Source organism: Pelmatolapia mariae, linkage group LG16_19 (genome assembly GCF_036321145.2).
Source record: "Pelmatolapia mariae isolate MD_Pm_ZW linkage group LG16_19, Pm_UMD_F_2, whole genome shotgun sequence".
In the NCBI taxonomy this organism is placed as follows: Eukaryota; Metazoa; Chordata; class Actinopteri; order Cichliformes; family Cichlidae; genus Pelmatolapia; species Pelmatolapia mariae.
The window spans coordinates 9,784,415-9,802,083 of record NC_086241.1 but is presented as its reverse complement, the minus strand read 5'-3'; the positions used below and the strand labels follow the sequence as shown (position 1 = coordinate 9,802,083).

Sequence of the window (17,669 nt, the reverse complement as noted above, 5' to 3'; positions counted from 1 at the left end):
CATTGTTCTCCTGAACAATCAGCATTTTTTCCACAAACTGCGGGGATGTGGACACAGCATCCACATACCCGCAGATGTTTCATCAATCCAGCTGTCAATCTGTCTTCCCCAACATGTGAAAAAGACCTGGAGATGTTTGAACATTTCCATAAGTGGGCAAACCATTCTCACCTCAGATTTGAAGTGTTTTCTTGATAAACACAAAGGGGAGATGCATGGATTGGCTCTCCTGTGGGTCCACCACCTGCAGGAGGAGGGGTCCATTGTTTTGTGGATCAGGTAGTGGTCAAATGTGGAGGTCTCTATGGACTTGATACCTAACTACCCAAAGTCACTAGTTCCAGTAAACTGGATTTGGATTTATTCAAAAATAATGGACATGTTTTCCAATTAAATGGTGAGAAATGCCTTTGCCTCTACTGTATGCAGACTGGTCCTGCTTACTGTCATCACCCCATATCTCTGCCAGGAAAATCTCTCAAAATTTCTTTGGACCCAAACCCAAAAACTCTAAACTGTGAGAGTAACAGCATCTTTTTCCGTTCTCTGTTAAAGAATTTTTTGTTTTATGTTGCTCTGCCAGCAGACACAGTTATCCATTTTGGTGCCTTTTCACAGCTAATATTTTGTCTTATCACTGTAGAAAAAAATTAGTGAATGAATAGCGGTTGATTCCATTTTTTTTTTCAATTATTAGAAACACCTGTGTTTTTCTTATTTTGAAAATCTAAATATGTGCTGGGAAAAAGGCTACATGTTTTCACCGACGTTTAATGTTAAAAATTCTTTGTTATTATGATGGGCAACACCTCCTGTTATCCTGTACACGTGACCTGTTTTTACTCTGCTGAACTGATCTGAAAGATATCACAGTGTTTGCACAGGTTAAGAGCAAGAAATGGAGCTAAAGCAGGTTTTCTTCAGTTTTATGTCAAATCAAAACACTTATAAGTGTAAAATGCAGAATGGTTGGATAATGCAAAAAGGCAGATTTATGTTTCAGTTTGGCTAGAAAGGGTAGCATTATGATGCCAGAGTGGCTTAAACCTGCAAGTCTGATTCCATATTGTTGTCTATGAGAAAATAAACACTTCCCTGATGAGTTTATGGTCTCAGTCACTAGTTTCAGGTATTACTGAATAAAATGTGATGTTCATTTTGGACATTTTTATCACATTAAACTCAGAAAGGACAAAATCACTAATGTAAGAACAAGAGTAGCGTTCTTTACTAGCCAAATATTTTTGACACTGCTCCCAATCCATTAAGCTCTGCCAAGATGCAGCCTCCAGGGTGAAAAATCAGTGAATCAAACAAAAAGTCAAAGGAGTTAGCAAAGAAAAGCGTCTGGACTTCTTTAAGTTGCCTGAAGACGTTTCACCTCTCATCCGAGAAGCTTCTTCAGTTCTAAGGTCAAATGGCCGAGAGTCCCAGATTTAAACCCTGTGGGAGTGTCCCCCCAAAGAGGGACAGAGGACCCCCTGGTGATCCTCTAATCACATGAGCCAAGGTGTGAAAGCGGGTGTGGGACCTAATCAGCCAGGGTTTCGGGTGAGCTCATTGTGAAACCTGGCCCCACCTTGTCATGTGAATTCCTGAGGTCAGATGGCCCAGGATGTGAGTGGGCATTAAGGCGTCTGGGGAGGGAACTCAAAACTGGATTATAGATGGCAGACAGTTGGTGTCGTAAACCACCGCCTCTGTTCAAAGATGGTCGCTCACAGTGGACATAGATGGCCTCTTTCACTCCTCTGTCAAACCATCTGTCCTCTCTGTCCAAAATGTGAACATTGGCATCCTCGAAAGAGTGACCTTTATCCTTAAGATGCAGATGGACTGCTGAGTCTTGTCCTGTGGAGGTGGCTCTTCTATGTTGTGCCATGCGCTTGTGAAGTGGCTGTTTGGTCTCTCCAATGTAGAGGTCTGGGCATTCCTCGCTGCACTGTACAGCATACACCACGTTGTTAAGTCTGTGTTTTGGAGTTTTGTCTTTCGGGTGAACCAGTTTCTGTCTGAGGTTCACACCTTGGCTCATGTGATTAGAGGATCACCAGGGGGTCCTTTGTCCCTCTTTGGGGGGATACTCCCACAGGGTTTGAATCTGGGACTCTCGGCCATTTGACCCTAGAACTGAAGAAGCTTCTCGGATGAGAGGTGAAACGTCTTCAAGCAACTTAAAGAAGTCCAGACGCTTTTCTTTGCAAACTCCTTTGACTACGATGACCTGGATGACTGAGAACCTTCAGACAATCAAACAAAAAGCAGTTCATCTAATGTCCACTAGAGGCTCCAGCAGCACGCGTGTCCACATAGACTCCCATATAGACTTAGACACCAACATTAAAATGTCCAACTTTACAGCAGAAATCAACATGTTTACAGATAAACAAAGAACTGGTTTGGTCTCCATATAATAATTGTAACATTGTTTTGCTTTGTTTTTTATTTTTTTAAAGTTGGACATTTTAATATGATAGCAATTAATTCACTTTTGGCTCTAGCTTCAAGTGGACTTGAGAGGAACTGCAGTTTTCAGGACTGCCTGGGAGCCCGTTGAGCCCAGGAGGAGGTGCTGAAGCCAGTGTTGCATGAAGCTCAGCCCAGCAGAGTAAAAATGGCTTCTGTCTGTGTGTTTGCACCACTAACCCTTTGGTCCGGATGTCGCCCACCTTTCGTTTCCCTCGCAGCCTCCCGACGTCACTCCCGTTCAACCAGCGCCCTCTCCACAGCCGACCCCCACGGCCAGTCAGGTGACCTGCATGATCAGATTCCCCAACTAGCCAAGCCACTTTCAGTTTCCTCCCATTTTTTAAAAAATTACACACAAATCATGCCGGCCAGCATGCTTCTGTGGATGTGTACAGAGACGTGACTGCAGGCATCATTTATAGTTGGTTTTATGTTCCCTGGTCAGTATTTTATTCAGTATTTTTGTAATTGAGCATGTAAAGGGAAAATTTTATTTATTTTGTTTTATGTTCTTGATACATTGTTCACTCTTTTGCATTCCCGGTGCCTTATTTTTATATTTTTTCTGGTTTAGCTGTGATTTATTTATTTTTTGTTTAATACAGTGGCTTCTAGTGTGTTTGTAGCTGCAGTCACATTTTTTTGTGCTAATATGGAATTTTGTTTCGTGGCATTAAATATCTTTCTTATGAAAATATTTTTTTGTTTGTTTTTCCATGTTTTTTGTTTTGTTTTGTTTTTTTAACATACAAGTTTATGTTTTTTCCTATTTGGTGAATTGCTGGTTTTTTAAATCCTTCTTCTTCCAAGGGATAAGTATACAGGCGCTGTGATGCATGTCTGTGCTTAGTGGCCGAGGGCCTGGTCACCTGCTGTTTGGGTTTTTCTTCTATAAGATGTTGCTTTTCTTTTTGCTTTTGGTGGTTGGAGCCTTAAATATATTTTCAGCTGTTAATTCACAGCATTTTTCTTTTTGCTTGAAGAGACCAGTAAGTAAGAGAAGCAGGTAAGTAACTGTGAGCATTTGCTCTTTTATTCACTTTCACTTTACTGTCCTCTGTTCCCGTTTCTGTTTGCAGATCGGTACGGTTTGGTGCATCAAGCGAGAATTTCTGCGTCCGTTAATGCCATGAGGGTCCTAAACACCGGCACAGAGGTGGAGGCAGCAGTCGCTGATGCTCTGGTAAGTTGATGGTTTTTGAGAGAAAAGACGCATAATAGAAAATTTGTGATTAACATTAAAAAATATTTTTATATTAAATTAACACGACTGAATGTTGCATAGCAAACAAAAGGACTTGTTTCTACTGGCAACACTTTTAAGAAGTTTATCAGTGTGGAGATGTATTGTGTAAACTTTTATCATCAAGTATGAGATATCTTATCAAACCTCTGACCGCATGTAATGTTTAATTTTTCTACTGCGAGGATGAAGGTTTGACATACATAAACACCAGTCAGCGGCAGGAGTCGTCTCAATATTACCAGATGTAAAAAGAATAAATAAATAAATCTACTGTTGTGGGGTAGCTAGCTAGCATAAACTGCTAGTCTCTCTATGTTCTCCCCTTTTTGTCCTTATGCCCAATCAGTGAGGCAGATGGCCGCTCCCCTTGTCCTGTTTGTATTGGAGGTTTCTTCCTGTTAAAAGGGAGTTCGTCTTCCCCACCATCAACAAGTGCTGCTTACAGGAGATTGTCTGTTTTGGGGGATTTTTTTTTCTCCAACATTGTACGCTCTTTACCTTACAGTATAACACACCTTGAGATGATTGTTGTTGTGAATTGGCACTAAATAAATAAAATAAAATAAATTTAATTGGCTATAAATTGGATTTACTAAGAGGGCTCTCATGAGATGGTCCACAATGAATAAGAGTGAATTTGGAAGGAGGGCCGTATTTTAGTTTTTAAAAAATACAGTATTGTATTGACTCCATTTTTGATGTAGCTGGTAGTGCTGCATGTTGATTGGTTAGTTAGCACACATGTTCATATAAGCATCTGTTTGCACACATCCCCTCCAACAGACATTTGAAGCAAAATTAAATCAAACAGAAATGTTTCTGAGTGTGTAAGAAGCAGCTGGTTGTGGCAATCAAAATGGTGACTGACAACAATCTTAAAAGGTTTTTTACTACTATCAGAAATGAAGCCATTTCTAATGTTTTGAGCTCTTCCGTTAAAATCATGATATATTTGGCTAGAACAAACAAAATTTTAACCCTGAGAACATTTTTGAGCTGTTATATCCCAAGTGCGACCTATTAAACTGGTGGTTCTGAGAGTTCTCCTACTAGAATAAATCCCTGGTTCTTTGTTAAACATTAAATTAAACCCTTCTCTCACCCCAACCGGCCGCGGCAAATGGCCGTCCCTCCTTGAGCCTGGTTCTACCGGAGGTTTCTTCTTGTTAAAAGGGAGTTTTTCTTATCACTGTCGCCAAAGTGCTTGCTCGTATGGGGTCATATGATTGTTGGGTTTTTCTCTGTATGTATTATTGTAGGGTCTACCTTACAATATAAAGCTCATTGAGACGACTCTTGTTGTGATTTGGTGCTGTATAAATAAAAATTGAATTGAATTAAATGTTATTATCCAGGTACTTGTACTCTCCATGAAGCCTTACATGTCACTTATGCAATCTTAATTAGTAAGTGTAAGTATGGATGCTCAGGCCACTGTGAAGACTTCCTTTACTGCTAAAATAGTAGATGTCACCAAACTTAACAAACATTCTGACCTTTTTTCAGGAATACGGAGCTCCATGAAAAAGTTTTACGTTTACTAAGATCAGATATATTTCTAACACGTCTTGTCACATGTGTGTTGCACGCAGAAAAATGGACTGCACTCTTTCTTTGATCCTCCTTTAAACGTTCCCTTTCTCCTCTTTTCCTCTTGGTTGTTTGTTACCATTTCAGCTTTTAGGAGACTCCAGGAATAAGGTAGTTGGTCATTTTGCATTTCTGTCCCTGTATCCATGCCATCATGCACTAACCAAGTTAAGAAAACAGTAATGCAGCTTGCCTCATCATATTCGCTCCTCCACCCCAAAGCCGCCTTATTTCTTTATTTTTCTTTATTTTTTTGTTTCACTTTGAATGTTTGTCCATCGCATCCCTGATGTGAGCATCTGTGGTACCAGAGCAGAGACACGTCTTTGTGGTATAAATGTGTTGAACCTCATTGTTTTGGCACATTGCTCATTTTTTGAGATAAGATTAAATATGGTCTTCTGTTTGATGTGTCCCCCACTGCAAGGCCTTTGCTTACTTGTGGCACTGCTTGACTGGCTTTTTATAGAAAGAATGAAAGAAAATGCTTTAAAATGTATTAGAATAATTTCATATCATCTACATACAAATTTGGACTTTTAATTTTCTTAAACTGTTTAGAAAACCGCATGGCTACCAGATGCAACAGGCAAGCTTTTATCAAGAATGTTACATCACAGCTGGTCAGTATTTCGGTATCAAATCCTCAGTGTCCGTCTTTCCTTCTCAGAGGAAGACATTGAGGCGGAGGTACGAATCCCCGGGGATGTACTCTGACGACGATGCCAACAGCGACGCATCTAGCGCATGCTCGGAGCGCTCGTACGGGTCACGAAATGGAGGAATCCCACATTACTTGCGCCAGACGGAGGATGTGGCTGAGGTCCTGAACCACTGTGCCAGTTCCAACTGGTCTGAGAGGAAGGAGGGCCTGCTGGGCCTGCAGAACCTACTCAAGAGCCAAAGAATACTGAGGTGGGAGCGAGCTGTCTGTGGGGTATAAAAATACATATGCAGGAAATATGTGCTTTAGTAGTAGTAGTCTACTAGTAGTAGACTAGTTATTGTTATTATTATCTTTCTTCAGAGTGTGTCAAAGGTGCACACAAAGTACATTCAATAATTTCATTATCCAATAAGAATCAAAACTTAGATTTCAAGTTGTCCGATCGCCCTCTGCTTTCTGTGAAAAAATATTGTAGCGGGTACAGCTTGAACTCTAGTGGGTACAAGGTGCACTAAAAACACGAATACAGTCTTTGTTCACCACCCACCCAAGTTGCCAGATTTGGGTCCCTGCGATTTTATCCACTTCCCAAAATTATTTAAACTTAACCTGAAAGATCACAAAGAAGATTGAAGGGGGCAGAAGGTGACTTTCAGCGGTGGATCTATAAATGAAAGTCCGGCGATGCACTCGCAGATGACCTTGAACGGGAGATCGGCCAAATTTAAATCAGATAAGGTCTTTGATTTTTCGAGGCAGCTTCTCTGAACTTTGGTCACACGTCGTACATTGATCTTGTAACCCAGTTAGAGTTACACAATGTTTCCCACTCACAGACTTTACTTGACCGGCTGTCCAGGTTTATTAACAGCTACTCAATTGTTTTTACACCTTATTTTTTATTAATTCAAATTTTTTTCTATTGTGAATAATTTCCTCGCTCTCATTTTGAAAGTTCAGCCACCGCTAACCAGTCAGCCTCGCCTTTTTCTGTCGGGTATTTTCTCCCCCGGCTAGCTTTAGTCCAGGTCGCTATTGTCATGGGTCTCTGTGTCAGTTAGCTGGATAACCAATTAGACTCTTGTCTTGTGACTGGACAGGCTCCAGTTTCACTGTCTTTAGCTTGTAACAGTAGTAGTTGTTTTATGATCTATGTCATATAAGAACAGAGCTGATCAAACTTTTGTGACAATTAAGTAACAGCAAAGGAAAAGCCTATAAATATATTTAATAATAAATTTTTAAAAGTCTGTGCGCTTTAAAAGGAACTACAAATATGTAAGGTTTTTGATTTAGACTCAAAAATAGAAGACATCACTTTTTCAGTGTAGTCTCAAATGTGAATTTGACCCTTACAGTTCTTTCGTTATTGTCATATTCATTTGTGTATACCACATGAGTAAAACTCTGCCCCAGCTGAATATATTCTCCTAACCATCCATTTAAATTTAAGAGTCTAATCCTTCTATCTTAAGTACTTTAAAGGCTCACTTTTTGGGGAACTTTGGTCATGAACTCTTGAGTCACTGTCCACCTTTTCTCCTGTTAGTAAAACTTAATTTAAGGAGTCTGAGTGACAGCACCATTGACTATCCAAATATTTTAGTCTTTGGACTCAAACAGGCACAATTGTAGACCCTTTCCCATCAAATCACTTTTAGAGGTGATTTCGGATTTGTTGGTTATCTTGAGTAATGCAAATCCCAATGTGTTTGGATACATGCACAACAAAGGACTCATTAAAAAAAAGAATCTGTGGTTTCCCTGCGCTTTTCTGCAAGTTACAGGTGACTTTCTTTCTCAGTTGGAACAGCCTGTATGTCTGTCTGTTCTATAACCCTTACTAAATAAATAAGCCATCAGATTGGTGGCGAACCAGAACAATAACTGTGTGCAACCTGCTAGCCAGAGTGAGATAGACTGTAAGGAAATCTGAAAATAGGTGGTTAGCTGAACCCATTGGAAACACATGGTAGATCACCACAGGTGCATTTAAACTCAAGGATAAACAGGTACACAATGATCATTTCCTTTCCCCAAATGAGCTGGCAGTGACCTGATGGATTTTATATTTGACTTTTTGCTTAAAGCTGAGTGATTGATGATTGATTGGTGATGGCTGATTGGTTGTCTGGTTCTGTTGGTTGGCTGCAGTCGCGTGGAGCTGAAGAGACTTTGTGAGATCTTCACACGGATGTTTGCAGATCCACACAGCAAGGTAATGAATCAGAACTTTACCAACTAAAACAATGAGTTGGATGAATACTGACGTCAGTATGAATGCATGGTACATGTGTATGCTGTGACTTTTTGGTACTAATGAGGCGTCCTTTGTTGCATGTTCTGCCTTGCTGTGGACTTAACAACAGAGAGTAAGTTTGTTTTTGAATTCATATTCTGCAAATAAATATGAGATTTTAAAAAACTGAAAGTTTAATATTTTTTCCTCCTTAAAAATGTTTTGCATTTTAAATGTATGATCTACATATTTGCAGGTGTTCAGCATGTTCCTTGAAACTCTCGTGGACTTCGTCACAGTACACAGGGAGGACCTACAGGACTGGCTCTTTGTCCTGCTCACCCAGCTGCTGAAGAAGATGGGTGCAGACCTGCTTGGCTCAGTCCAGGCCAAAGTCCAGAAAGCCCTGGATGTCACAAGGTCTGAAAGTTACACCAGTCATGGCTGCTTCCTATTGCATTTCTGGTCGATAAGGAGTGGGCATGCAGGATCAAATGTTATATAATTCAGTCAGATGGAAACACGTTATATACAGATCATTATTTTTCAATAAAAGCAACAAGATAGACGGATCCATAAAAATAGACCGTTGGTTTCTCAGCCGGAAGCTGCTGCAGTTTTGAAGAAAGTCTGTGTTTAAAATTAAAACTATTTTACTGGGTAAACTGTTTTCTCATACTTCTGATCCACAGTCAGTGTGTTACCTGCAGCAGGTGGTAGTAGACCACACGCCCCAAGTACACACATAATCTAAAGCCATGTGCTGCTGTGGACACAAATGGAACATTGTCACTGCTTTACCTGCCATCAGACAGGAAGTGAAGCCTCTCTCCACCAGGCTATTTCCACAAAAACTCACTTTGGTGTTTTAAAGGATCAATTCAGTTCTGAGTTAACATCTTGAAATGCAAAAGTCACAAAAAAGTAGTCGAGCAAGCCGTGCTTGCAGGGTAAAAGTTATTGCTTTTATTCTCTGTTAGTGTATTCTTTTCACAAATGAACAAACCTTTTGGGTTTTACATGCACAGCTGTGGTTTTAATATAAATGTGGACCTTTAAAACTTTGATTTATTATTTGCAGTTAGACTGCAAATAATGAACTATATCTCCCTCGTTGCTGCATGGCAATTTAGAGAGTAAATTTAAAGCAAAGGCAACATCAAATTATACTGATATAAACACTGCTGTCCAATCATTTGCAAATATATTGATATTTTCGAAACCTATTTCAGCTTTTCCTTAGACCCACTTAAAAGCCACATGAAGGAAAGAAGTGAATTCTGTTCTCTTTCTCTGTGTTAGGGAGTCCTTCCCATTTGACCAGCAGTTCAACATTCTGATGAGGTTCATTGTGGATCAGACTCAGACTCCAAACCTCAAGGTAAAGTAGAAGTAAAGTTGATTTTTGGTCGGCAGATATAATTTCAGCAAGACTAAAGGTTTCTTGTCTCTTCAGGTGAAAGTGGCCATTTTAAAGTACATCGAGTCCCTGGCACGGCAGATGGATCCCACAGACTTTGTCAACTCCAGCGAGACTCGGCTCGCGGTGTCTCGCATCATCACCTGGACCACTGAACCAAAAAGTTCAGATGTGCGGAAGGTAGGCCAAAATATGTCCTAAGGCTCTCACACTTAGTATTCTAGTTATTATTTCATTCTAGTATTATCAAAGAGTACAGTGTGGCCCCTTTTTCATCTTCAGTTGATATCTCTACAACACAATACACAGATGTCTTACTTAATCTCTGCACTTTCTTTACATTCTATAGATATTTTTAGAACGTTTTATTTATTTATTTATTGTACCGAAAGCACCTTTAAAGAGGCACAGTGGGACCTAAAACGGCTTGGACCAAAAAACAGTATAAAATAAAGAAGGATCGTATTGAAGGATGTGTTTGAATCATGTAAAGCTGTCTGTGGAGTGTCCAAAAACAAAAATGTGGGGTTGGAATTTACAGAAAATTGTTGACTACAGAACAATCATATAGTATTCCTCTGCTCCTTTATTTCATTTGGGTTCCTCGGCCTGTCGTGTTTGTCCAGCAGCAGTTGTAAACTTTGATAATAGGCACTCTCCGTGTGGATGGCCTTGGGTCAATGGCCCATTATCTTTCCCTTGTCTAATGCGCGTCATATGTTCTCATTCTGTGTTCCTCACTGTTTGTTTTTCCACTGCCGCTCTTCCAAATGAAATCCTCACCCAGTTTCAAATCAGGGCCCAAATCTTTAGATATGCTGTAAATAGACCAACAAGAATACAATAGGTACATCTATTATCAGGGGATACTAATCCACATGCACAGATCTTCTCAAATATTGCTTCTGTGATGATGGTTGTGATGGTTGGGGTCCTGTGCCATTCTGTAATGCCCCTTCTGCCTTGCCACTGTTGCCCCAGACCCTTCATAACTGGGTGAGCGAGGAGCTAGCAGGCAGGTCCAGCACTGCAGCCTTACTGCAGTCGACTGAGTGCAACCAGGAAGAAAGGTGTAAGCAGGTAGAGCCCTCTTCAGCAGCCAATTACATCACAACAAGCACGCAATGCCCCGCCTGCCCGGTACCTAACCAGCCACCAAACCTCCAAGACTGCGAAAAAGAAAAAAGCCAACTGCGGCATCCTGTCACTCACCATTTACACTCCAGCTGTTCTGCTGAACAAATAAAGTCAGTGTGTGCCTGGCAAAGTGATCACTCACAAAATAAACTGAGCTTGTTGTGCAACCAGGAAAGACTTTTTTTAACATTCGTAGTTCTCCAGGAAAGCTTGTAGTTTTGAATGCATTTGGATGGATTTTAATTTTGCAGTGCAACATTAATAGGAATGCTCGTTTTTTTGTTTTAATAGTTTGTGCCTAACACTGTTTGACTCACGCTAACAACCTGCCGTCCACCTGCATATCTGCATGCCAACATGAAGATTTTAGATATGTGTGTCGGGAATAGTCGCACCAAGAGCTGGATGTCATTAACCCTTTATCACCCAAGTGTCATACAGGCCGGCTGGATTTACGTTGTAATTTTAGCTGTAAAAATACAAAATAATTCTCATTTAATAACCATTTGAATTTTCTATCTAGCCCTAAATATTTGAGGAATTATGGTAAAGTGAAGCACATGGTCAAATCTGATTTTTGTGTCGGACAGCAGTACCTTGTAAGTGCTTTGTGCTACTGTGATACACTAAATATCCCCAGTGAAGCTCATAAATCACTCATCCTTTTAGTTCAGCCATTGCACAAATGAAGAGAACTGCCTAAAATCTTTTTTTATGAATCAGCTTAATAGTTAAACTTCAAGTAGAAACGTCTACTGAATTTGCTCATTTTGCAAAATTAAAAAGCAACCCAGAGTTTTTAAGACATCAAAACTAAACCAATCCTAACCAATAGCCTTTTTTTGTTTTTCCACACCAGTATTAATACACTGTATTACCCTGAAAGAGTCATTTCTGTTAAAGATATCAGGCTTAAATTAACAGCGAAAAAAAATACATTTGAGTTAATTATGTAATTTATTTGCTCACATCTCATCTCATTTAAGCTCGAGTTAGTCTCCTGTCTTCCCGTGCTCTCTGTTTTACTGTATATATTCACACACAGAGCAGAGCAGCTAAAGCAAAGATAACATTAATTGAGTTGATGATACCTTGTTATCACTTTTATTGCACTAAGGGCAATAAAAGCTGTTCATGCACTGTTAATCCCAACAAAGTGAAAGACAGAAGAGAGGGCCAACAGGGTGATTTAAATGTTTGGCTTTTTGTGTTTTTACTTTAAAATTAAGGTATGATCTATAGTGAGTTTATAAATGGAAATTATAAAAGTAAAGAAGAGATGGGCAGCTTCGCTGTGTTTGGAACCACAAATACATCAATTAGCTCATCTGAACTCTTAACACACACAAAATCCTTTGTTTCATCCGATGTATCAGGATTTTATATTTTATGTTTTAGACCCTATGTTGGTTAAGCTCAAATAAAGTGTGAAAATTCTTTAAAGAGATATTTACAGTAATCAAACTGGGCTGTGCACATGCTGGAAGGCAAGTTTTTTCCTCCTGAAAACAACCTGTTGGATGTTTAATCGATCATCGTTTTGTCATAAATATGCAATCGGGTAATTTAAATCAGAATTATAGCCGATATAAACTGTGATTGGTGCATCCCTAAGTAAAAATGGTGTGCAGTTGTCATTTCTCCATCACTTCTTACCAGAAACCTGCACAAGGATCAAACATGACATATTTGACAACTTATTCCCAATAATAGACCAAACATTGTTCTATTAAACATCAACTTCTATTTTCCTGCAGCAGCAGCAGCACACCAGTACTTTCTCCTTTATCTTTACTCACTTGCATGTTGCAGCACTGATTTTCCTGAAAAGATTCTTCTTCCTTTAGTTTTCTACTGAATGCATCTTTGAATTCTCACCTTTCAAAAAATGTTTTTCTACAGGCTAAAGCCTCCATTACTGCACCAAGAAGCCCATCTTGGAGCCAGAAAGCGAAAGAATGTCTTCCATGGTTTCAGAAGTGCATTGGCAACAACCTGTGTATCAAATTCTGTAAAATATTGTAAAACATTACTGTTATTCTAACTTGATAAGTCATAATGTCCACTGTATGTGCTTGCTATTGGAATACACATGTTAAGCATTAACTAGTTCCTCATTAGTGTGCATATTAGCCTATTGGCTTTAGGTTAGCCATAAAGCACTCAGTGATGCCTTATTCTACACGAGCATGTTCTGCAGTTTTTAGGATGCAACAATGAGTCTTTTGCCAGTACCCTCATAATTACTGCTTATTGGATAAATAAAGAAGATCTTGTACATAAATTATGATTTTAATATGCTTTACTCATGGCCTCATAAGAACTGAACCTTGAGAACTGAACTGTAAGAACTGAACCTGAACCTTTTTAGTATCATTAACTGCTTTTTAGAATAAGATGCACTGAAGTTTAGGAGAATGTCAGTGTTAGGAATTCACCTGTTTCTTGCTTCCTGGTACAGTTCAGCATTTATAACCCTTTCCCTGCTTCCTGTAAATTCTGTAGAATTCTCTCATTTTTGACCTGTGACTCCTCACTTTGGAATAGCATCATTTAACTGCAATAGTTGGGAGCCATGGGTGAAGAAGAGCCAGTGTTAGAGTAGGGAATCTTTTGTAGATTCATATTTATCAAAGTAAATGTGAGTTAACTGTGAGTAAACCTCAGGAATTAGAATGGGTAGCTTGTTCATATTCAGTCAAACATGATTTAGAGTGGAGGTATAGCCTCCTCTGAAGATCATAATTCAGGTACAGCTGCTTCCTTACGTTTTGTCTAAAAGCAGCAACCAGATGGAAAAATCTCAAGTTAATAGTCCAGTATTGGGAGAAGATCGTCAGGAAGAATAGGGTGTTAATGAGAGCTTTAAAATGGCTAATTTAAAGACACTATGTTGCTAATGTGCATTATAATGAGCAGGTAGCTACCTGGCTGAGGTGCTTCTGAAACCATGAAAGCTTGAAGGTATCTGAAGGTTCTCTGCAGTTCTGCTTTCTTTCCTAACTTGTTGTGCTCGCTGCCTGCAGGCGGCACAGGTGGTGCTGATTGCTTTGTTTGAGCTCAACACCCCAGAGTTCACCATGCTGCTGGGAGCACTGCCCAAAACTTTCCAGGACGGCGCCACCAAACTGCTGCACAATCACCTGAAGAACACGAGCAACACCAGCAGCAATGTGGTCAGTAAGATTTCTATGTCACTGAGGCGAAAAATTTTACAGTCACCCAGGTTGCGGTATTCTAAGATGAGTTGAACTGATTGAACTTGAGGTGGACTTCTGTTTAGGTTCAATACGATGTTACGTTGTATGTAATTTCATGTCATTGATATTCAGGGCTCTCCGAGTAACACTATTGGCCGAATGCCGGCTCGTCACACACCCAGCAGGACCAGCCCTCTCACCTCACCGACAAACTGCTCCCATGGAGGACTCTCTCCAAGGTAGGCAGCCGCCTTTGATGACACTATGTCCTTAATGACACACTCACTGTGTCGATGCATGGCTGTGTTTTAACTGTTGGGATACTGCTGCTGTCATCATGTGTCACCTGTAGACAAAGTAACGCGCAGCCAGGTGGGTCGGTAGTAGCTTGAGACTGAGTGAGCTGTTCTAGAGATTACGGCCCATAATTCATTCACACATATGTGAAAACAAAGAAGCAATTATTTACAAAGACAAAAGAAATCTTGCAAAACTCCTCCTGCCAATTGTCTGATTGCTAAAAGTTTCGCGGCATAGCGACTGATAAATGAGCCTTTGAAGTTGTCATACACGATCATGTTGTAAAAGAAAACCAGAGGAGGGTGATTGCTGCATTAATCTGCTGTTTTTACAGCATAATGCAGCCCACTTACCTAAAATCCAGTTTCATTCTTCCACGCTGAGCAGCTCATTCAGCTCACACACACTCTGCCTGGATTGTCCTTTTATCTGCCAGCAGAAACCCATAAACATTGATAAGTTATTTAAGTTATTGTTACTGCACTTGAACCTGCAGTGCACCTTGTATGGAGAGCATTAGCAGCACAAAAATGCTTTTTCAAGGTTATCTTTCAAGATAAAATCACAGTCACACAATTAACTAATTTACCCAGCTTCACCCATAAATATCACAAACCATACTGAATTGAAATGTGGGCAAAAAAAACATTTCTTTTGGGCAGCGTTGCAACACTTTCAGCCCAGCTGCCATGATCAGATTGCTTCCTCAAAGTCCTGTTCTGATCACTTGCATTTGTGCATCTGAGATTTATCTGAAATGGTGAAGAAGTCAGGAGTCAAGGAGTCAGACCTGGCAAGAAGATGCTAGCTAGCAATGACAGGCCATATGGGTGCCTCACACAGATACAGATTGAGTATCTGAGTAGCATTTAATAAAAATCCTAGAATTTTATTCACTGAAACTGGAGCTCAGACTTCTTGGACAGTCTGTTTGCACAATTAACTGCACAGCAGTCGTATTATTGCTCAGATAATTGCATTAAAATGCTCCAGAATGCTCCTACAGAACAAACAGGGTGGGTAACAGCTACAGCCACCTGCCTGTCAAACAGGCCATGACAATACGAACTTTAAACCGTAATACAATTTAAACAAGTGTGTTGTAAAAATATTCACCCCTGTACAGTCGTTATGAAGGTAGAGATTAGCTGTAGAGACGGAAACTGTTTTTGAACAGGGCCGTAAACGTGATTATTTTGGTGCCTCTGGTTGATGTTAGAGGAACTGCACTTGATTTTTCCATCCTGGAAGCTGATACATGTTTCTTTGTATGTTAATAGGGACAAAATGTGCTTTCTTTATGCTTTAATAAAATCCAAATGGATGAATTGTGTAAAAGAAATGACCTGCCATTAATTATAAAACAGAGAAGCTTGTTTTTGGCACCTTTATGGTCAGAACAGGACTTTCGGTGAGGTGAACAAGGAAACAACCTTGACATTGAGACTCTCCAATTTAAAATCAGTTAAAAGTTCTATTTACACGGATGAAGTCGACATGCTCACTTTTTACGGGATTCTGCTTTCCTCTTTAATTAACACTTTCCCGTAACCTTAAAGCTCAGACTAGTTTCTTTTTGTCTTTTCTCTTTCTCTTCCTGCGCACTTGCTGTTTCCTCTCTCTCCTCCCCTCTCTTGTCTCGTCCCGTGCTCTCTCCTCGTGTTGTCGGTTTCCATCCACCTTTCCCTGCTCTCTCACTCCTGTCTGTCCGTCCTTCCCTCCCGGCCGCGCTGTGACAACAGTCGGTTATGGGGTTGGGGTGTCGACGGACTATCAAAGCACCCGCCTGCCCCTCCTCCTCCTCCTCCTCCTACGCCTCACTCCACCTCTGCTGCCCCCACCATAAGGGTCCTGCGCAGAGCGTATTCACCCAGGTAATGAGGCGGGCACGTTGGAGATTGTGGCCTAAGGAATCCACACTCTCATCCTTTATTTACCCAGTTTGCCAAACCATCTGAGAGTGTTTGTTTTTTGTTTTTTTTTTAGTTTTGCTCATGCATTAAACCATCATGTCTAATAAAGTGGAAGCATCCTTTTGAAAATCCATAATTTTTAAGGGTTATGTCAGTGCTGACCTTTCATGCTCTAAATCAGTCTCCTTGTCTGTCAAGAGCACAGCTTCTTCGCATGCATATGTCTGCAGATTCATGTGGCTGTATTTTGCTTCTGCTGCATATTTTATATAAAAGTGCATGCATGCGTTTCTTTTTATGTCCGTGTGTCTGGCAGCATGATGGAGTACGACACGGAGAACATGAACTCAGACGAGATCTACAGCTCGCTGCGTGGCGTCACTGAAGCCATCCAGAGCTTCTCCTACCGGAGCCAGGAGGATCTGAACGAGCCTATTAGACGGGAGGCAAAGAGGGATGATGCAGTAAGCCACAAGCTTCTTATCCAGAACCAGTTCTGAAAAATCTGGAATTTGATTTGGCATTAAATGCTTAGAATGAATTATGATCCTTTTTTAAGACACTGCTGCATTACATTTTTCATTTTTCAAGACATTTTTCAAACAGTTTTTAGGTTCTTAGACCTCAAAAGTGGTTTGGCTTTCTGGTTGTATGTTGACCATGAAATAACTGTGCTTTTAGTATCTCCTGCTGGTTTCTGTAACCCTTTTAAACATTTTAGTCGCCACTATTTTGGGCGGTGTTTAGAGCAGTTGTGACCATGTTTAGATGAGAGGAGGGTGCTCTAACTTGTCAGCTAATGCTTGATAACTTGTTGCCAAGTTACGTCTATTGACTATATGAGAACATCACATCTACTAATCAGTGCTGACTCAGCCTCTGTAGCCACTGCAGGCAGACTGTGTATGTAATGCACTGATTAGTCTTCGGATACTCTTTCTTTTTGTGTGGCTTGTGTCATTTTTTTGCATACTGTTTGGTTTGCTTTTATATTTTTATGGTTATTTGAAGCTAAAATGGCTCCAGATCTTCTTTATACCACTGCCTAATCCCTCTCCCATCTCGCAGGCAGGGAGAGAAGGAGTAGCTTCCTCTCCTGGGTCTGATGCCCGGCTTGGCTTAGACGTGGTGGAAGGCGGTCGCACTGCCTTGGACAACAAAACTTCGCTGCTCAACACGCCATCGCCGCGCTCCTTCTCTGGGCCGCGGACTCGAGAATTTGCCCCATACGGCTACGGAGAAACCATTTGCACGTACGACAAGAGCGCCCTGAAGGAGGCCGTGTTCGACGATGATGTGGAGCAGTTCAGAGACTGTGAGTTTATGCCGATTTTATGTTTTTATGTTTACAGCTCTGAGCAAAGTACCTATGTACCCCAGTCACACGTGCATTAGCTGTTAGAATTTGTTATGTAGCTCAACAAACAACCAACATGCCTCTGAAAATGGTCAGGTACAAGGACTGGACTGAAAAGGTTAAAAAGTAGC

The 17,669-nt window shown here is 40.5% G+C and overlaps 1 protein-coding gene across 1 annotated transcript in view; it reads left to right on the top strand.

Annotated features, from left to right (window-relative positions):
- clasp1a (cytoplasmic linker associated protein 1a) overlaps positions 1-17,669 on the top strand; it is a 97,662-nt gene that overhangs the window by 71,127 nt on the left and 8,866 nt on the right. Inside the window, exons 24-36 of the mRNA XM_063497072.1 lie at positions 2,688-2,750; positions 3,549-3,652; positions 5,976-6,220; positions 8,127-8,190; positions 8,342-8,344; positions 8,468-8,631; positions 9,514-9,592; positions 9,668-9,811; positions 13,795-13,944; positions 14,101-14,207; positions 16,011-16,142; positions 16,498-16,645; positions 17,250-17,496. Coding sequence (XP_063353142.1) covers positions 2,688-2,750; positions 3,549-3,652; positions 5,976-6,220; positions 8,127-8,190; positions 8,342-8,344; positions 8,468-8,631; positions 9,514-9,592; positions 9,668-9,811; positions 13,795-13,944; positions 14,101-14,207; positions 16,011-16,142; positions 16,498-16,645; positions 17,250-17,496 — 1,650 coding nt within the window. The remainder of the gene's footprint in view (positions 1-2,687; positions 2,751-3,548; positions 3,653-5,975; positions 6,221-8,126; positions 8,191-8,341; positions 8,345-8,467; positions 8,632-9,513; positions 9,593-9,667; positions 9,812-13,794; positions 13,945-14,100; positions 14,208-16,010; positions 16,143-16,497; positions 16,646-17,249; positions 17,497-17,669) is intronic.